Genomic DNA, 22,438 nt, shown 5'->3' with positions numbered 1-22,438 from the left:
GTCATTTTTAAGTATAATAGAGGGAGTACGTGCATTCCCAATTTGATTTTCCTTTTGGGATATACAAGTCCACAAAACTTAAAATCACAATGGATGGCAGAGAAGAATGGGAAGAAGCTTTTCAAGTTTCAACCATACAAGTGGACTCAATCCCCACCCATGTTGTCCACTTGACAATTCTTTCCTTCCACCCTATTTCTCCACGTTAAATTTAAAATATGTTAAATTGGATCTATTGATTATCCATTATTTTATACTTTTTGAATCAATAAAAATAAATATCTTTTAACTCTGTTAGTATGAATATAATTGTTGTTGCAAGTAAATTTAAATTTGAGCATACTTTTATTTAAAGATTATGAATTAATTCGTAAAAAAATATATTAAATGATACTTTAAACTAATAATAACAAAATAAAATGGCCACAAATTACTGAAAGGTGATGATTGAGAGCGCCTTGCTTGTTGGTGGATACCACACCCACAAGAGATCTTTAATTCATGTCCATACAACAAACTTATTTCTTTGGTCAACTAAGATGGACACTGTAAGGTGACCACTCAACAACAAAGATCATGGCTCATAACGTCCCTTCAGGGCATCTCAATGAATGCTTGGGGGCCTAAATCAAGTCTAGCTTTTTCCCTTTTTTTCAGTTAAAAATGATTGCAGTCTTGTAAATATACTGCTGATTAGCCCCTTTCGGTACAATTGATTGATTGAATCCTATCTTAAGATTCCATATTCATTTTGTTTTTTCAAGCACGTCTGGAATAATAACATTGCCAAAAAGCATTTTCTCAGCCACAAGTTTCAAAAGTTTTTGCTTGCTTTGATGCCTAAGAACTTTCGAGGGAAAGGGCCAAAGATAAAAACACAACTTTGTCATGTAATTTGGCCATTCATGTCATTGTTCAAATTGCCATATACATTACACTGCATGTGTATCTCCTATATATAGGCTATATTTTCTCCAAAACTTCTTAGTCATTCCATTCTGAGTTCTGGTCGTCCTAAAAATGTGCAAAGGTTTACAACAAGGAAGAAACGCATCAAGTTCTTGTCTGAAAGAGGGTAGTTTCTCACTCTCGAGTAATGCAACCAGGGGTTCAGGATTGGTGAAGTGTGAGCTCTGCAAATCCAGGGCTTTCTTATATTGCCAAGCTGATGATGCGTATCTGTGTAGGAAATGCGACAAATGGGTTCATGGAGCTAATTTTTTAGCTCTCAGGCACATCAGGTGCTTCCTTTGCAATACATGTCAGAATCTAACGCAGAGATGCCTCATCGGAGCTTCACATGAGGTGCTGCTGCCAACAATGGTTAGTTGGTCGGCAGAGAGAAGACAGTGTAACTCCGACACGGAAACCGAGTCTTCAACAACCATTAAAACACCATTTCTTTTTCTTTGATTATCATTTCATTCCCTCGCTCTTATGCTTAGTCTGAGACAAGAACAGCTTAAATTTGCATGAAATCCTCAGGATTATGTAAACCAGATTGGCTTCGTCGTTAATGCATATTTGTTCTTTGTTCTGTAGGATCTCATATTTAGTTTGGAATTTAAATTACTGGAATAGCCTTAATGGACTTTGTTAGGGTTGCTTACTATTTGATGCTAGCTTTAGATTCTGGGAAATCACAGAACTGATTGATCGTCAATATTTGAAACAGTGTCACTATTTCAACTGTCTGAAATCCGAATTTTACCATTATGATGTTCATCCTTTAGAAAGTAATTCAAGTACATTTTCCCACAAGCATGGTGTTTGTATGATGCTAAAAGAGTTTTGAAAGAATTATACTTAGAATACCATCGAGATTGAATAAAATTATACTCAGATCATAAAATGGACAAAGACAACTAAAATTTAAAAATTTTGAAATTTTCCTAATTTCGTATGGTTGATGACAAGACACAAGTAGACAACTTATAAGTTTTGTTTATCATTGAATTTTAAAAGTGCTTTTCAAACCAAACTAATTTTTTAAGTAAAAAATTTTAGTAAATAGGTAGAACCCGAAAAATTAAAAAAATTTAACTTTTGACTTTTAAAAAGTCGGTTTGAATGATAAATTTTACTTCATTTATATTAACTATAAAATATAAATATGATTTATATATTCAAATTAAACTTTACAAATAATATCTATTAATTTTAATAAATTATATAAAATTTATATTTCATATACCACAATATTAACATTAAGTTATCATAAATTATTTTATTCTATTTATATTATAATCTAAATTGAATATTTTTTAATACCAAAATAATAATAGCTTGGCATCTTATTAATAATAACTCAGCCAAAAATATATTTTACATTTGAGTCAATTATAATTTTTATTGTAATTAATTATAACTTAAGTTTATATATTTCATATATTATAATATTAAAGAATTGTAGTTTATATATTTTATATATTATAATATTAATAAATTTAAATATCACTTAAATGCATTTTTTTCTTTACAAAATCCTGTTTAAAATCGATATATTGTCTTTTTTAAAAATATTTTTTCATAGTAATTTTCAACCTCAATAGTAAACTAACCCATAATATAATAGTCCAGGTGAAATAACTAAAAATGGCACAAAGCATAAAAAATAACACTAATACCACAATACTGGAGTATCTTAAAATCTATATAATATAATCCTTTTAATGTAACAAAAAACAAAATTTAAATACAATAATAAAAAAATAAAAAATTACAAATAATTGATCCAAAATTTACCAGAACCATTGTCACTTGTAAAAAAGAAACAATCTATTTTAAGTACACGTTTATTTGGATGATGTACCAAAATGGATATGTTTGCCTCAAATATGGCAGACGCGTCATGGGATAGCTAACCCTAGCTGATGTGTTATTGTCCTCTAGAAGCAGGTGTGGTCCAAATCATGGAGCCTGATGAGAAGCTACTATCTCAAAAACTAAGCACTCGTCGCTATCCATGGGGTTTTCCTACCTTCCAAGTAACAATAATTAACAACAAATTTTGGTTTACATCAGACAGGGATTATACGGAGTGAACGGCGCATAAGCATGCAAGTTACTGCCCCACGTGCTTTGTGATTTCATCAGGTGATGTCCTATGCTCCCATTGATGATCTATACTATATAAAGTATCAGAGAAATTCAAATCACGATTCAAGCTTCGATTGTGCTCCACTTTACCCATTGGTATGGATACTGAATATGACTATATTATCTTCTTCTTCTTCTTCTTCTTCTTCTTCTTCTTCTTCTTCTTCTTCTTCTTCTTCTTCTTCTTCTTATTTTTTTATAAACATTAGAATTTTTTCTAGAAAGGTTGTTAATATAGTTAACTGAACTATGTTGAGATCAAAGGCAAATTTAAAAATTTTTTTAGGGAGTTTCGGAATTGAATTATAAACTTTTGAGAGATTAAAATATAATTTTATCATGTATTAATTTATGATTACATTATCTTTTAAGTGACTTAATAAAACTCTTTTACATTTTAGGGAACAACGTACAATTTGACCATATATTAATTTATAATTTAAAAATTTCCTAAGATCTTGCATAGTTCATTACCTTAGTTCAAATTTAGTTTTTTTTTGGTGAAAAAAGGAAAATACAACTCAAACATCAACCATTGAGAAATCTCAAAACATAATCCTTATCAATAAACTGCAACCCAGGATCCCTATCTTCCCTAAGCTTGATTATTTTGTTAGTAATTTCATTTTCTTCCTTTAGAATACGCTGAAGATTCCAATGACTTAGTTTCTCCAATAACCAAAGGATTCTCGTAATTAAATGAATGAGATTGACTGCTTCAAGGTTGTCAGACCGGATGATAACTTTCCGAAAGCCGCGATCAAAGGCAATTTGAAGCCCATCAAGAATGCCCCATAATTCAGAATCAATAACTTCACAATTCCCCGGATACCTTGTGAATCCTAGAAACCATGCTCCTTTTTTATCTTGCAGGATCCTACCAGCTACAACATAGGTGCTCACATGTTTGACCGATCCATCTGTATTTAAATAGGCCCAACCATCAGGATAATTAGGAACAAAGCCCGTGTTTGAAGAATTAGAGTCCTTTGGTTTGAACACCGACACATATTGCTTCGCCCAGCATAAGGAGGTTTTAAAAACCTCATCAGTACTCCAAGAAAGACCTTGAAAGATGTGAAGGTTCCGATTTTTCCACACGCGCCAGATAATAATCCTGAAAAGGCAAGGCCAATTAACTCCATCTACAAGCTTTATTTCTTGCTGATTTCGTAAATTAAGCTCCATCCATTCATATAAGGGCCCTGCAAAAAAAAAGATTGTTTACCTAGAGGGATTAGTTGCATCTATATCTCCCTTGCCATTTTGCAATCCCGAAGCACATGGAGAATATCTTCATAACTGTGTCCACAAGTGCCACACACCATGTCCAAACCCAAACCTCTTCGAGTTCTTTCAACATTAATCAGTAAACGGTTTTTCAAAACAAGCCAAATGAATACTCTAACCCTTTGTGGCCCATGATACTTCCAAGATAAATTCCAAATATCCTCTTTAGCATGCCAAGAATCTTCTCGGATTTTCTTATACGTACTTTTGACAAAAAAAGCGCCAGACGTGTTCCCCCCCAAATAATTCTATCTACACCAGAATTAGGATGAGGTGGCGGAATTTCAACTATTCGCTGAATGATATCTTCCGGTAACCAAAGGGAGAAAAAGTCCAAATTCCAATCTCCACTCTCTGTGACCATATCTCTAAGGGAAAGATCCAAGTCTAAATTAGAATTACAAGACATTTTTTTGGGTAAAGGCCCAACATTAGGAACCCAAGGATCTTTTCAGCACTTGATATTACGCCCATCTCCAATAGATCAAAGTAAATTTTCCTTAAGGAGCAACCAAATATTCGATAACGATCTCTACATGAAAGAACACCGCCTCCTAGATAAAGACTCTGGTATTCCACCTTGAATCCCATATTTGGACCGAAGCACTTTAACCCATAAGGAAGAATTATCCATTAGCAATTTGAAACCCAACTTTATAATGAAAGAAGTATTATGATCTCGAAGAGTCCTTAAACCAAGGCCACCATAAGATTTGGGTTGACACATTGAATCCCAGCTTACCAATGTAATTTTTTTTGTTACCACTAGTGGAACCCTAGATGAATTGCCTCACCATACTTTCAATTTCATCACACAAACATTTGGGTATTAGCATTGATTGCATAAAGTAACTCGGGATTGATAATAAAACTACTTGTGCTAGAATAATTCTTCCAGCAAACGAAAGTTGTCGGGCATCCCAGCCACAAAGCTTACCCCGCACCTTATCCACAATGAATCGTAAAGTATTATTAGTAACCTTCTCATGAAAAAGTGGAACCCCTAAGTACGAGCCAAGATTCTGCACCACTTGAATCCCGAAGAAGCCACTAATGCATATTTGAATATCCTCGTCTACTCTTTTTGAGAAAATCATATTGGATTTATGTAGATTAACGTTATGCCCCGAAACCCCACAAAATTCATCTAAAACTTCCTTAATAACACGTGCCTGCTCCACCTCAGCCTGACCAAAAAGAATCAAATCATCTGCAAAAAAAAAGATGAGAAAGAGACGGACCTGACTTTGATTGTCGAATAGACGACCATCTTCCATTCGCTATGGCTGCGTGGATACCATGCCTTAGCCATTCCATACACAGAATAAAAAGGTATGGTGAAAGGGGGCACGGCACCCTTGATGAACTCCTCTTACCGGTTTGAACTTCTGAGAAGGTGCTCCATTCTAAAGTACTTGTATCATTGAACCATAAATGGCTGACATAATAACATTACGAAGAAAGTTAGGAATGCCTGCAGCCTGTAGGGAAGCGTCTATGAAGTCCCATCAAACTCGATCATGGGTCTTTTCAAGGTCAATTTTAATGGCCATCCATCTTTTATTTTTTAATTACTCTTCATCGAATGAATTACCTCTTACGCTATGATGATGTTGGCATTTATATTTCTTCCCGCAACAGTCTAGCTTGTTCAGGTCCTACAATTATTGGGAATACCAATTTAAATCTATTTGCAATGACCTTCATCACAAGCTTGTAAAGCACCGAACAAAGACTAATTGGGCGAAACTGCGAGAAACATTCCAGATGTTGTACTTTGGGAATAAGGACAATAAAGGAGTTGTTAAGGTCTGGATCAATGGAATTGCCAGCGAAAATCCTTTTGACCCAATCACAAATCGAAGGCCCAACAACCCCAAATTGACTTTGATAGAAAATAGCGTGTAAACCATCACTACCGGGTGCTTTTAGAGGTGCATGTCAAAAAGGGCTTGTTTAATCTCTTCATAAAAAATGGGCATACTAAGGAATTGAATTTCTTTCTGCTCGAGAGACAGGAAAGCACTACCCCCAATACTACCAATTCTCCTAGACTACTCTCCGTACAGCTTCCTATAAAAATTGACTGCTTTCTGTTTCAGCTCTTCATCATCCATAACCCATTCCCCTTCTTGATTTTTCAGGGCAAGAATATGATTAAGCTTCCTTCTCTGAAGAGTTCTCCTATGAAAATATCTTGTGTTGCAGTCTCCAAAAACTAACCAATCACACCTAGCCTTCTGTCTCCATAAAAGTTCCTCATGATGTAACACTGTCTCAAGTTCTTCCCGAGTTTCTAACTCAACCTGATTTAAAAAGGTCGAGTTTTTCCGATCAATCTTCTTTTAGACATTATCTAGCTTTTTTTTTCAAAAAATACTTTTGCTGCATAATGTGTCCGTAAACCTCCTTATTCCATAATTTCACTTGATCAGTGAAGGTAGCATAAGTATTTGACATATTTCCCGTAAACCTCCAATTCTCTTAATAGCATAAGTATTTGACTGTTCGATTCAAAGGCACTTGTGCCTATAAGAATTGTGTAGACTTGACTGCAATTGTCTAACTAGATAGTTGCTATGACTCTTTGAGGATTATTGCTACTGTGCCTGAATGGCACGTGAGACTCTGTGTGTCTGAGTGACCCATATGACTGTAAAGTACATATGGTGTGTGTTTGATTTTAAGCGAATTCACTTAACTGTCATCTATCTGTAAGTATGTTCTGCTTTTGAACTGCTTCTAGTTTCCTATTTTCATTTCTATAGTTTAATTGGTTTGTTCTCACACTGAGCTTGAGTAGCTCACTCCTTCTTCTGTTTCCCCTTTCAGGTACAGTTCTAGATTCTGTTGATGGGCTCAATACGCGGAGGTTTCGGACAGTTTTGGAGGAAAATGAACTATAAGTTTTATTTCAATTTTTAATTGCTATTTGGTTTAAGTTGAACTGTAAAGTTTTATAAGACGGTGGTACAATTTTTCGTTATATGTTTTATTCGTACATTTAGACTAGAACTTTTCGGACGAAGTTTTTTTTTTTAAATCGATTATTGGTTTTTGGTTCGCTATGGAATAAATGTTTTCGGAAATGTTCTTAAGTAATAAAGGGGTTTATTTTTGTAAAATTTTCTCATGATCACTTTGGTGATCAATGTAGCATCTTGAATTCGGTCTAAACTTCTAGGTCGGGTTTGGGGTGTTACAATTGACTTGAATCATGGAAATACCACTGAGCTTTATTGTTTAGCGTACAATTTGTTTTCTTGTGCACAAGTTTAGGTTTATCTTGAGGTCCTGAGAAGTGATTCCAGCATGCAGGAGCCGATCTTGAACTCATCTATGTTTGTATAGTCTCTTTTTGTTCATTATATGGTATATAACTAGGTTGATTCGGTTTTTGCATATATGATTATGTCATATTAGAACTTAGACTAGTGAATTAGAAATTATCAAATGGTTGGATTGTGTAGATGGTTTTGGCATTTAAATACTTTATATGAGAACATGAACTATTTATGATCATACTCAAATGTATATGTCCATTTAGTAATGTTTTGAAGTTGCATAAGTGTCAAACACGGTATGTATAAATATGAATTACAAATGAATATGTAAATGATGAAAAATGCTGGAAATGTATATTGGAAATGGCATTTTAGTTCAAATTGAAATTGGTGTTGATGGAAATGAATTACTAGGTGATGCAGGTCTGTGCCATTTTGGCCATTTTCAAAATAGAGAATCATATCATGACAACATACTCTTAACGTTGCGACGAGATCTAGTTAGTGAGTTATGTCACGACGAGGAGCCTTCAAAGTTGCAGCATCAACTTGAGATTTTGGAATCTTTACAATTTGGTCCTAATTCGACCTCAGGTTAGCAAAAGAGCTTTCGTAAGCTCATATAAAACTCGTAAATGATTACATATTGTATTATACGTGTGTATTACTCATATTTTGGATGTTTAATGGCTCTAAATCGAATATAATTTGATCCTAGTTGCTCTGATAATGAATGTGACACCTTGTAGCTCGGACCCGACAATTGAGTTAGGTATTGAGGTGTTACATGATCGAATGGTAAAAGAGTCCTCAAGACAAATTCAAAAAATCAATTAAGACTTCATAAAAAATGATACAAGCATGGATAAGGTCAAATTTGAACAATTTTTTGAATAAAATCCTGACATTTTTGAGTTTTGGACAAAATTTATAATAATTAGACAAATATCTTTTTTAGTTGTAATATCCTATATTTGTTTTGGATAAATAAGTTTTTTTTAAACTAGTTTTTTTTTTGCTTTTAAATATAAACTAGATTCTTTTAGCTTTTATCCATTTTTTTATTTTAGATAAATAAACATTACTAGTTTTTTTTTTCTCTTAGATGATTAGGATGTTTTTGAATTTAAATAAGTTTACCTTTTCTTATTTCAAAATCTATGTACTAACCTATAAATAAGAGGCTTAGCAACCTACTTCAAATCAATCAATAAAGTAATTTTTTTTCTTAAGGTTAAATATAAAATTGGTATCCGAACTTATCCACTTCTCTCATATTGATAGTTATGTGGTACCCGAACATTTTTCTGTCAACTATATTGGTACCTGAGCCTAACGTAGTTACTTTTTTGCTAACATGGCAGCGTTGGCTACTCGCGCGACACCATCCTGTTTGTACCTCTTTTTCTTTTTTTTTCATTTTCCCTTATTTACCTTTTTTCTTTTTCCTGTCTTCTTCATCTCCCTTTTTTAAGCTTTATGGTTGCCACACCATTTTTTTTTACTTTCCTCTTATCCAAACATCCGCCACTTTGTTCCTAGAAACAACGACGATGGTTTCTGAACCGATTCCAAACCTGGGTAAAGCACAACAAGATCTAAATGCAAAGACATCACTATACACAAAAATTCCATTAAATCATTTTTAAATAAAAAAAAAAGAAAAATTGCCCCAGATCCAAACAGTCTTTCACAGAAAAATTGCCTATTTATGCAATTCAACTAGTTGCAAAAAATGAAACATGGAAAACCCAATCTGGTTCGATTGTCAGTACTTCTTCAACGAGATAAAGAGTTCGAAACCCAACGAAGGGTCTGAATTCGACAAAACTCAAATGGAAACCACTGGAGATTCCAAACCCCAAAAAGAGCAATTGAAACAACAGTAAAGTTATGAGATTCACACCTAACACTGATCTAATTACACAGACTTTGATCTGGCGTCGAAATAACCTAATCACATATTATCCATTTGGATCATCAAACTGAGAATCCTTGACCTGAATCAATATTTGCGAATCTCTATCGAAAGAGACCACGAACGTGAAAACACAAAAAATTCCTAAAACAACATGTACAAATGGAGCATTGGAAAACATTTCTAGCAGATTTTAAGAGAATGGTAAAGGTTGTTTCTAATGTGAATTTGATGTTGGTTTTGAATGAGATTGATGACCATTTCTCGAAATGCTCAGAGATTGCTCAAGAGGTTTCTAATATGCTAGAGGCTACCAGGTTGCGTTATCATTCCAATTTTGCTGATAATCGAGGCAATTTGCTTATTTTTCTAAGTCACCTAATTTGTTTTTATTGTGATTACGAGCTCACTTCGTTTTGGAATTACCCAACTCTTCTTCCATTTCAAAACCATTAATTTCAAAAAGAGTCCAGACGGTGGTCGTCTTTGGTCGGAAAGATCACCGAAGGAGGTCAGATGGTGGCCTAACAGTGGTGTAGAAGTAGGGTGGCTAGGGTAGGAAAAAGAAGAAGAGGGAAATGAAAAAAAAAAGAAAAAAAAGACCGAAAAATGAGGGCTAAAGAGGACACCACGTGGCAGCATGTGATTGGCTAACGCTGCCACGTCAGTAAAAAAGTAACGATGTTAGACTCGGGTACCAATATAGTGGACATGAAAAAATTTCGAGTACCAATCTGAGACAAAAGAAATCGTAAGTACCAATTTGGATGAAGTGGACAAGTTCAGGTACTAATTTTATATTTTACCATTTTTCTTACTACGAAAAGTGTTGTTATATTGAGTAAGGATAGATATTTTACTTGTTTTTATAAAGTTTGAATTCTTCTTTCTAGCTACTTTGCTACGTTAAAAAAAGTTTTCAAATTTTAAGTCTCTTTATAGTCTTATTGACATTTCTAGTTGATTTTTCAATTAAAGGGTTTCAAAGAAAAAATCTGCTTGTTAATTGACATTTTTGAACTCTAAGTAATTCTAGGGCTTCATAGAGCTTTTTTTTTTAATCTCTATCTCTTTTTTTATCTTGATTTTTGCATTATTAGGTATCAGTTTTCAAGGGTTTTTATGGTGTTGAGTCAATTTTTAAAATCACTCTCAAAAACCATTCATTGAAATTCAAACATCAAAAGTGCAAACACACCAAAAAAGGAGTTCTATATTTATATTTCCATGATGTCTAGATCCGACGTTGGTAAATACTAATTCACAACTGAATCTAATCAAGGGGATTCAACCACTTAGTGCTTGAGACTCTCGCAAGCTAAATGCACCAGTTGACAAAATGTTAAATGAAGTTTGAAGAATAAATTGCAAAAATGATGATGGATCTCTTAGCCATTAAGAGAAGATATAGGAGCCAAAGGAGAGGGGAAAGACCATTAACTTTTTTCCTGCCTACCAAAATCTCGACCATCTTTCTCATCGGCCCTCTGTCATATCTTAAACAAGATGAAACTATTATCTTTGCTGACAACTTATTCGTGTATCAATCTTACAATTTATAAAAGGATGGCCACGACAAGTTCCCATTGTTTGTTTTCTCTTTTCTTTAACTTAATTTTAATTTTAATACTTATTTCTTTTTGAAATTATAGAAATAATTATCAAATTCAGCTTTGGTCCTTATATTATGCTCAAAATTAAGATTTAATCTCTATACTTTAATTTTTTTATAATTTAAAACCTTAGTTTTTATAATGTCATTAGTTAATTTAAATATTTTATTCTAATTAAAATACTGATATTAAATTTTAAGAGTTGTTAACACTTATAAAATTGTATATTAAATTTAAATAAATCATTTTTATTACATCTAAAAGGTGTATAATAACATTATTATTGATGCAACATAAGAAATTATATAAACGACAAGTAGAATATTATCCTCCGATAAGGAAAACTCAAATTTCCTTTCCATTAAAACAGTTGAAATCTATTTTCTAACCGAAGAAAAAAAATAACCAAAAAGGAGAGGGGAAATCGAAACTCGTATTTACCATCCATCGTTGACGCAAAAGAAGAAGGGCTTTACGGAGAGAAATTGTAATTTTTAGGAGTGATTTAATTAAAATGGTGAGCACCTGAGAATCTGAAAGCTTCCTCTATTACGCCACAACAAGGACGCTTTACTCCATTAACCGCCACATCGTCTTATCAATTGAGCGGTTATGGCTGAGCCGCCGTCGTATTTATCCTCATTCAAGGACGAGCTCATTCAGCTGATCAAGCGGCTCGGAACCTATCTCGCCCCCAAAATGTCCAATCTCTTCTCGATCTCTCTCCAAAAACTGGTTCTTTTCTTTCTCTCTTAAATTCGCCTCTCGTTTTTTTTTTACGCGGATCTGATTCACCTTCTTGTTGTTAGACTGCGAATTTTATGTTCTTAATATTTAGTTATAGAATTTAGTCCTTTATTGGTGATTATAGCGGAATATCGATTTGGTAATTGATGTTAATTTCGTCTCATATGTTACTTCTTTTTTACCCAATTGACTTTTGAACTCGAGTGTGGCAAAGAAACCTCAAATAAACCCGTAGTACTAGCAATTATATGCATGTCTGGTGGAATTGTTGGGTTTTTTTTTTGTTTTTTTTTTTATAAAAGGAGGGGGTGGGGGGCACTTACCTTGCCCTCAGGCATGTAGAACTACTCTTACTTCATCCTTCATTTTCTTTTCAGCCCAGATACGTTAGCGTGTAACTGAAATGTTTTGGATAATAACGTATGATTCTTACAACATCCCTACTGCATCAGGATCCTCGATCTGTTGGGGCTATTGCAGGGCTTGCTGTTGCAATTATCTTTACCTATAGGTTGACAAGATCACCTGCACCACCAACAAGAAGGCCACCGAAACGTCAAGCTCCAACAACTAGTAGCACTGCTATCCGTACTCAGTCAAATATAACTTTGATGCCTTCTGGAGTTTATTCATCTTCAGAGGATTTAAGAGCACAAAACACCTTTGATGAGTTTTTCCAGCCAGTAAAGGTATTGCCTCTTACTGAAACAGATTGATATGTTTATCATTGTCAATTAGATTTGTCTTGATTTTTTCTTTTTGGTAATTTGCATCTCTCTTTTCCTTATTTTGCAGCCAACATTGGGGCAAATAGTTAGGCAGAAACTGAATGAAGGTAGAAAGGTAACTTACATACTCCTTAATGCTGTAAGGGTTGTTTAGTACTTATTTTATTTGTGTCTGTTGGTTTCTGGAAGTAGGATTCTTAGTCACAATTATCACACTCCTTTGGTAAGGATTAATAATCAATGCTCGCAATTCACGAAAAGCAGAAAAAGTTTTTACTTGTGGAAATGAGATTCTTTAGGAGATGGGATTCTAGGCCATCTTTCTTAATGGGATTCTAGGCGCCATTAAAGGTGATGTTTGCTTGAAATTTTTTGGTTTATATGCTTGTAGCTTAGTATACTGGCCTGGCTTTCTGAACAGCTTTTATGAGACTTCTCATATAACCATCTTATCTAAAGGGTTTTCTCTTCTGAGTATTGGGATTTATGGGAACTTTGTTACTGTCAATTTTTTAAACGGTCCTATCTCCTTATTTAGTTTGTTCACTGGATGCTTTATCAGAATAAATTTCTAAAATAAATGTCAAAATGTAATATCTAGTTCCAATCAGCAGTGTTAACTGAATTGCTATCACAGCTTCTTGCTGTTGTAATCTTAACTTTTAGAAATCTGCCTGCACCTTGAATGTGCACCCAACTGCTATATTATGTGGTTAGTACTTTAGTTATTTCTGAGATGAGAATCATTACTGTTGTTGGTTATAAAAGCTGTCATACTACTACTAGCAGCTGAATTGGATGAATTGATTCTGGTAATATTAATTAGTTTATAATTTAGAATCCAATAGCTAATTTTCTCATATAACTGCTAGTAACTTTAGCTAAACTTTCCCATAAGCAAAGTGACATCCAAGTTCAGCTAAGCAGGTTTTTGTGCATAATTATGACTGACTTGTTAAGATCAGGGACATGCCAGTATTTGATTCTTATGCAGTTTATAAACCATTGGGCAGAACCAATTTTTATTCTTCCTCCAACTGTAATGTTTTGATGACTTATTGGTGTAGGTAACATGTCGTTTACTTGGAGTGATCCTTGAGGAAAGCAGTCCAGAGGAGCTGCAGGTGGGGAATCTTTTTGGTGAGCTTTGTTTTTGTAACTAGTATCTGCAAATAATTAATTTGATCTCTTTCATTCTGGATAGACAAAAGCAACTGTAAGGCCCTCTGTGTTGGATGTGCTGTTGGAGATTACCAAATTTTGTGATCTTTATCTCATGGAGAGGGTTATTGACGATGAAAGCGAAGTGAGTTCAAACCTTGTTCTATGGTATTGTTTATGCTTATTTTTCCAATGCTATAAATTTTCCTTAAATATCTTTCTTACATATTAGGTGCGTCAAGGCTTTTGCACTGAATGCATTATATTGATTGAACAAGTAGCTAGAGGAGACGGAACATAAGAAGATAGGGAATAACTCAGAAATGGACAAGAACATTTAGGGTGTGCTTGGGCACGTGGGAAAATGAAAGGATTGGAGGGAGTGGAAAAGTGGAAAGAAAATGAATTTTAAGTGTGCTTGGTAGGAAAGGACACAAGGAGATGCCTATTGTCCATGGTAATGCATAAAAACAAATAATTCCAAATTGGAATGATAAGAGGAAAGAAAATGAGAGGTCCATGAATGTTAGTTCAAAATTATGCAATTTTAAAAGGTTTTATTTTCCTTCCTCTTACTTTTCAACTCTACCAAGTAGCAAATGGGAAGAAAACTATTTTTTCTTTCAACTTTTCCATCCTTCCTACCAAGTACACCAATGGAAAGAACAATTATATTTTTCATCTTTCTATTTTTCTACTCTTTCAATTTTCTTTTCATTCTACCAAGCAAAGCCTTAAGGAGACAGAAAGGAAATTGGAGGAGACAAGAGAACGGGGGAGAAAACCAGATAGAATAGAGGGAGAAATTCTCAATGACCAGAGTGCCTCAAATAATAATTTTTTTGAGCCTAAATAAAGCTAAAATAACGTGCCATACATAGCCTAAAAATCTAATACTCGGAAAAGAGGTAAAAATGCTATCTAATATAAAATAACCTTACTATATATTGACATTACAATCACTTATGTAAAATATAAAATTTAATCCTAGATAATATACCATAACTAGATATTTGCAGTATTCCTCTTTATTGCATGCAATAGTTGTATGGTATTTCTTTGTCATGGTTGTGCTTGTATTAGGCTACTAGCATATTTTTACATCATGTGTTTTTCCTAGTGACTAACTTCATGAAGTGTTTGTCTGCAGAAAAATGTTCTTCTGGCCTTGGAAAATGCAGGGATTTTCACCTCCGGTGGCTTGGTGAAGGACAAGGTAAGCATTGGCCCGATTGTGATTGCATATAACTTGTGTTTAGATATCTCAAGCCTAATTGATCCTCCAGTCAGGGAGGATATGTCAGGACCATGATTTCTGGTGCCTGCTATGAAGTATTAGGATATAAATTGGTTGATTTTCTTTCCTTTCCTAATTTCATAATGTTGATGTTCTATCATGTTTTGGTTCATATATTTAGTATTTACTTTGCCTGAAATGAATCTGCAGGTTCTCTTTTGTAGTACAGAGAATGGGAGGACATCTTTTGTTCGGCAGCTAGAACCTGATTGGCATATTGACACAAATCCTGAAATAGTTTCTCAGTTAGCTGTATTATTCGATTAATTCCCATAATCTTCAAGATAATTCTTTTTCAGCAACACTTAAAATGTTTAAATATCAGTAATATTCTCTTGACAATGCCTATGATTTTGGGAATTTATATTTTTATTCTTTGCAGAGGTTCATCAAATATCAGCTCCACGTATCCCCTGTCAAAACTGAATGGACTACCGGTAAAGTGCTCAGTTCTCCATCCTTGGAACAATTCTTTGGGTAAGTTTGACACTTTGAACTGATATGAAAACATGCAAATATGTTTTGAAGTTTTTGTTTGCTCCCTTTTGGCCCTTGTATGCATCCTTTTTGGTTAAAGCCTGATATTTTTCTTTCTTTTGGCACCCCTTGTGCTGATGTCAGTTTTTAGGATAACTATAAGGGAGAAGATTTATTTGTTTCAAAATTTGTGAAACAGGGAGGGGTTCACGTTTGAACTTTTTTTCTTTTTCTTTCTTTCTTTTTTTTTCACTGGAGGAACTACATCCAATATTTTTAATTTACTTTCAAGGATATGCAATCATAAAAAAGTTCTTATATTGTTGCCTCTACTGAGTTGGCTGCTTTACTCGCTTTGTTATTGCTTTGTTATTGGAATATTGCGTGTATTCCAGTGTTGAAAAAGCTTGACTGATCGATTGCATTGGTTTAACTGGAAATCTGATCTATTTGGTCTATCACCGTCCCTAGAGAGCACTTGTGTGGTTCAACCAGTTAAACAATGAATTTTTTGGTAAAGGGTTAAGTCCAATTTTTTGGGCCTAGATTTTTTTTTCAAGTTACTTTTTGAACTTATTGTATTCAAGTCTGAATTTTGTTTTGTCCAATTTTTTAAGGAAATATAAAGAGTAACTTGGACAAAAAAAAAGTTCAAGCTCTAATTTGAGAATAATTGTGACGTTTAGAGACTAACTTGAATAAAAAAAGTTTAGGTCTCGATATGTGATAATTGTCAAATTCAAGGGTTAATTTGAATAAAAAAATTGAAGTTGAAATATAGGAAATACTTACCAAGTTAAACTCCGAATAGTGCATTAACCTTTCTGTAATTGTAAATATTGAAATTTGATCTCTAATCGTATCAGTAAATCAAATGCACATTTTTGATAAACAATTGTTGTATTAATATTTATTTAATATCAAAATTGTATAATTAATTGTTTAATATTTTAACTAAAAACTTTATATAACAAGCCGAATCTGTAACTAAAAAATAAAGATAATGATTGAAACTCTAACCTGAGCTTTTATTTATTAATGTAAAAAGCATGCTTCTGCATAGAGACAAACTTTGGAGTAAAACCAGATTTAACCAAAAAGGGAAAAATATTAAACAAGTAAGGTCAATTTGACATTATAAATTTTTGGATTTTATCATGACTTATTCCGGGGACTTCTACCTTAAGATTTTTAGGGTAAGCTCATCATAAAGTATTGCCCATCTGTTATATCCCTAATGAGACACATGATAGTATGAGATTGTTAGTTCTAACATTTTTGGATCAAATATATGATCTAAAAACCTACTATTTACTCTTCTTATCTCCTCTTTCCTTTTTCTTTCATTCGACTCTCTGCCTCTCATAGGTGAATCAGTCTCACCGTCACCACCATCATCTCTTCGTTGAACATTAGTATCAACACTACTTGTATTATTTCATTACAATATTTATTATATGTGTTATAATGTATTGGGTAATAGAAATTATAGAATAAAATTTCCAATTATAAGATAATAAACATAAAATATTTTTTGTTTTACCTTATTTAGAGTGGTAATTAAAGCTTTTTTCATACACACGTTTGATATGGGTTCAAACCTTATCTCTTATATCCCCTACCCTAAATATTGTATAAAATACTTTATGCTATTAAAAACTCTATTACAATATTTATTTCAAATCTTGAAATATATTGTATAACACAATTTACAATACATACCAGTCGATTACATATTTTTGTTACGACCTACATAATATTGTGTATAGAACAATTTTCATAGAGTAATGTGTTATTACAAATATATATATATACCCATTACACGTGTAATATAGTTTAAAATATATATTAGTCGATTTCACAATTTTTCACTACCTGGATAATATTTTTGGTAATAGAACAATCAGTTCTCATAAGGTTTTGTGTTATTACAAGAAAAAAAAAATACATTATCCTATTACAATATTTATAACATATCTTGTAATATATTGTGTAAACGGTTTACAGTATATTACCCGATTACACACTTTCTTATCACCTACAGTAATACACATATAAATTCTCATAAGATGTGCTAATACAAAAAAATTTATCCCATTATAGTATTTATTACATATTTTATGTAGCATGAATTACAATATATTATACAATTATACAATCTCTTACCATTTACATAATGTTTTGTGTAATAAAACAATTCTCATAAGATTTTGTGTTATTATAAAAAAAATTACCATGTTACAGTATTTATTACATTACGCAAATGGAGGTTGTATGGGATTATGAAATTGAGTAATATATTCCATAATATGTATTACATAAAACATTATAAGATCTATAATGGTAAAATTGTATTTTAATTTCTCAAAAATAATAAAAAAATTAATTTAATCCTCTAAAAATTATAAAAATATAAACTATTAAAATAAAAAAATATTTTTTTTCTATCATAAAAATATATAATTTAATTTCGGTCCGTTTTTTTAACTTCACCGCCTGTTTGAAAATTGATATATATGATACCTGAATAGAGTAATGTGTAGAGGGGATAATACCTTAGGTGGGTGATGTGAAACTAATATCTTAACTTGATGTGATGAATTTATTTGATATGAAAGAAGTAATTGGTATTTGTAACTAATTCTAAAAGGTGAGGTAAAAGAAGATATTATTTATTATATTGACGTTAAATATGTTAAATTTGGTTTTCTACCAAAGTTATGGAATTTCTAAAATGGAATATTACTTTTGTTAAATTGTAATTTCAAAGTAGAAGACAAATAAAAGGAAATAAAACCGTTCAAACTTCTCCACCTTTAATTAAAAGGTGAAATAAACTTACAAGGTGTAAAAGATAATAAAAATGTTTGAACTATATAATGTGATTTTTTTTTAAAAAAAATAATGTGTTAAACTTTTATAGGTTGATAGAATTAGAAAAAAATAATTATTTTTCTAAATAAATTTAATATTGAGAAGGTTTAATTTAATTTTTATTTTGTTATTGTATTTCCATTCAACAATGATGCTTAAATATCGTCAGCTTCAATATATTTATTTTATTGAATTCAATTTAATTTTTTTAAAGATTTCTTGTTTATATAAGACTATAACGTCTAAAAATCTATTACACAAAAATAAATGCGAAATTAAATTAATAAATTTATAGGATAGTTTAATTCGAAACTGGTGATTTAAGATAAGATCATAAAACGAAAATTATCAACTTTTGAGTATTGCAGTATCTAAGAGTAAGTTATATGGATGACATTAATTTCATCAATGACGAAATATGATCGACTAGGAAAGCCGTTAAAAATAAATAGCAACGACAAAATTCATTTTCATTCAAATGACCAATTGCCATTTTCTTTTTAATTGCATAATGTCATCTTTATTTCTAATGGACGCAGCATCATCACATTAAACTGCTAAAGCAGTTTTTCTTAGGAAGGAAACTTTTCTTTTGTAACGAATTTTTTTATGACATGCAAATATACACAATTGTTCGTAAGTAATATAATAGTAAATATTAGAGTTATTATTTCCACATGGACTGATATTAGGGCATAAATTGCAAAAGTAACAATTGGCAGCTTGGAAAGTAAATAAAAATTTGATTGAATGCAAAGCAATTTAAATACGGCAACACAAATTAATAGTAATGAATTGAAGAGCCAGAATAATTATTTCCCCCTAATATGCAACTACTGGTAGCAATGCTGCGACAATATGACAGTTTATTAATCTGGAATCGACAGTTTATAGGCTTTTCTCGAAGCAACCATGTTCAATCCTTTAATTAATTTAACATATGTCTATGCCAATTTAAAGTCAAGAATACAATTGCAAGCACCATTCCTACAAGATTATACACGATAACAATATATGTCTATATCATTACAAATTTAAAATCAAGAAATTAAACATGCACCATTCAAGTTTTACATCCATTAATCACAACATTTTCAAAATTAGCAATTAACTCAATTACCTACTAGTGTTGATTAGGCAATAGGAAGCATTAAACATTAATAGCATTTGAATGAATAAACCTCATATTGCAACAAGCATCAAAGTACCAAAAATCCCATATTAGGGTTACATAATTATTCTAGCTAACAAACATTTAGCCCATAATCACCAAATTAAAAATGATCAAGCAAAACTTACATATGGTTCAAGGTAACAAAAGAAAAGAAACAAATTGCAAAGAGAATGGTGAAGAGATTTCAAGCCAAATAAGGTGGTTCTTTTAAATTTGTTCTTCTCTTTCTTCTGCTTCTTATCTTTTTTGTTTCCAAGCTTACTTTCTTCTGAAAATTTACGCTCTCTTCTGTACCAAGCAACTCCCCTCTTTTTTCTCAATATGAGGTATTTATAGCCTCTAAAAGATGGTAGGCTAGTTCAACTCCCACTCCTATTCTATTTTTGTCCTATTGGGAGCGTTTGGGCCTTTACATTTTCAAAGAGCCTATTCTTTCTGATTCTTGGTCGTCATCAACACTTAATTAAGAGATGGATTAAGCCCAAAGGTTGATGTGGCGTTCTTTAAGTGAGGTTTCCAATTTGTTCCCGTCAAGCTCGATGCTGCGATTTTGTTGCAGCATTAGGGCTTCAGATGTCGAAATTCAACATCTTATTTTCTCCACATTTCCAATGTTCTCGTTACACCTAGTTTTCTTTAAGTCCAAAATTTAGGAATAATTGGGGATTAAATTGAAAGAAGTTGTAAGTTGACGGATAATTTTACAATTCCTTTAAACTTTTAGGCTAAGTTGTAAATAAGAAAAATATCTCTAGAAATAATTTCTTCAAATAATTTTATCTTTACAACTTTCTCTTGAATTCAAGTGTGTGTAAATTGTAACAGCCTGTTTTTAGTCAAATCGAAACAATAGTTTAGAAACCATAAAATTTAAGGTCAAAATATTTATTTTATTATTATTTTAATGTTTATAGCATGATTGAATGATTGTGTGAAAGTTTCGTTTAGAAATTTTATAGTTTGACTAGTCAATTTGATAAAAAGGACTAAATCACGTTAAGTGAAAAACTGGAGTTCTATAAGCTAAAAGGGTTTATTAGCTATGAAATTAAATAGTTGATGGATTTATGTTGCAATTATCCCATTATATTAGTAAGTAGACAATTATGGGTATTGTTTAAGTGATTTTTGTTTATAAATTAAAAGGTTAATATAGTAAATTAGTTAATAATTAAGATAAAATATGTTAAACAAAAGAAAAATCTTTCATTTTCTCTTGTCATCACCGAAAATCAAAGGAACAAGAAGCCATGGAAGCTATTTAGGGTTCGGTCATTGCTTTGCTCAATTGTAAGTCTGTTTTGTCCTGATTTTAATGATTTATATGTTTTTGAGATCGTTGCAACTAGGTCTAGCTAGTCCAGGGACTATTTTGCAAAACTCTTAAAGATTTTGAATGATGTCATTGATGAATAAATCTGTATTTTGATGTTTGATGATAGATTATGAATGTTGGTTGTGAATTATACAAGTTTTATAAAGTGATTTTTAGTAAAAATGCAAATTAGGGATTAAATTGTGAAATGTGGAAACTTCCTGGTTAAAATGTGAAATAATTGAAAAATATGGGCTTCTAGGGACCTAATTGAAACTTGGCTAGCATGAGTTGTGATTGAATTGTTTGAAATTGTGTTTTAATGGAATAAAGACTAAATTGTAAAAGTGGTGAAACAATAGGGGAAAATGTGTAAAAGTGGTTTAAAGTGTGTTTTGGACTAAATTGAATAGAGGGATTATTAAATAAGCTAAATTTAATATCATATAGATCAAGAAAAGTGAAACTCGGAGTTAGATCGGGGGAAAAACAAAGTTATCGACTAATCGACTTATTTCGCCGTTTTTACATCCGAGGTAAGTTCGTATGTAATAAGCATTATTATAATTATGCTTTAAATGCTTTTTTGTTGTATAAATTATGTATACGAGACTATAGTCGTGTTTGTCGACGACTTGGTTAATTAAGGGCACTTAGTGTGCGAAATCGAGATAGTTTCGGTTATATATTTGCACTTAGTGTGCTAGATTGAGATAGCTTCAGCTATATATACACATTGGCACTGAGTGTGCTAAATTAGTACAGCTACGGCTATTTATTTGGCGCTAAGTATGCAAGTTTCCTGAGTATCCAAAAATATTCCAAATGGTTTAACGGATATTTTAAAGATGTGAATGAATATGAGTTAAATACAAGAAGGTATAGGTATGTACATGAGCCGAGTAATACACTGAAAGGATGAAAAATTAAGGAAATTACATCTAAATTGATAGCTGCAAATGTGGTAGGTTGGTGATATATATGAGATATGTTATGTTATGTTTTTGGCTAAATTTGAGTTTATATGATGAGTTGATATAAATGCTATACGAACTTACTAAGCTATAAAGCTTACTTTGTGTATTTCTCTGTGCTTTATAGTGATTTCAAAGCTAGCTCAGATTTGGGGACCATATGAGATCGCTTCACACTATCTAACTATCATTTGGTACCTTTGAAATTATGTTTTGGGTCATATGCATGTATAGGGACTTTTGATAAATGTGGTGCTTATGAAATTAGCCATTTGAATTGATTTGTAAATGTCTATGGTTTGGTTTGTATATTTGGCCATGTGATTTGGCTATATTTATATGCATACGAATGATCTATATTGTGTGATTGTGAATTGGTGCATGATGATGCATGTTTGGAAAAGTTTAATTAGTTGATTTGAATATGTGAATTTGGTATGTTTTGAATGAGTAAAAATGGGATTATAACATGTTAGTTTTTGGTATT

The 22,438-nt window shown here is 32.2% G+C and overlaps 1 protein-coding gene across 2 annotated transcripts; it reads left to right on the top strand.

Moving 5' to 3' along the window:
• The first annotated feature begins 11,485 nt into the window (after window positions 1-11,485).
• On the top strand, window positions 11,486-15,932 carry LOC107937602 (peroxisome biogenesis protein 22). Of its 2 annotated transcripts, XM_016870514.2 has the most exons (9): window positions 11,486-11,939; window positions 12,404-12,640; window positions 12,747-12,794; window positions 13,747-13,803; window positions 13,884-13,985; window positions 14,991-15,056; window positions 15,288-15,389; window positions 15,520-15,614; window positions 15,759-15,932. In XM_016870514.2, the coding sequence occupies exons 1-9, from the start codon at window positions 11,817-11,819 to the stop codon at window positions 15,763-15,765; spliced, it is 837 nt and encodes a 278-aa protein (XP_016726003.1). In that variant the 5' UTR covers window positions 11,486-11,816; the 3' UTR covers window positions 15,766-15,932. The 2 variants fall into 2 exon arrangements, with proteins under 2 accessions (XP_016726003.1, XP_016726004.1); XM_016870515.2 differs by having other exon boundaries at window positions 11,492-11,939; window positions 15,520-15,932.
• The last annotated feature ends 6,506 nt before the right edge of the window (window positions 15,933-22,438 follow it).

This window comes from Gossypium hirsutum, chromosome A12 (assembly GCF_007990345.1).
Source record: "Gossypium hirsutum isolate 1008001.06 chromosome A12, Gossypium_hirsutum_v2.1, whole genome shotgun sequence".
Taxonomy (NCBI): domain Eukaryota; kingdom Viridiplantae; phylum Streptophyta; class Magnoliopsida; order Malvales; family Malvaceae; genus Gossypium; species Gossypium hirsutum.
The sequence above is the reverse complement of the archived record's forward strand: the minus strand, read 5'-3'. Positions and strand labels throughout refer to the sequence as shown.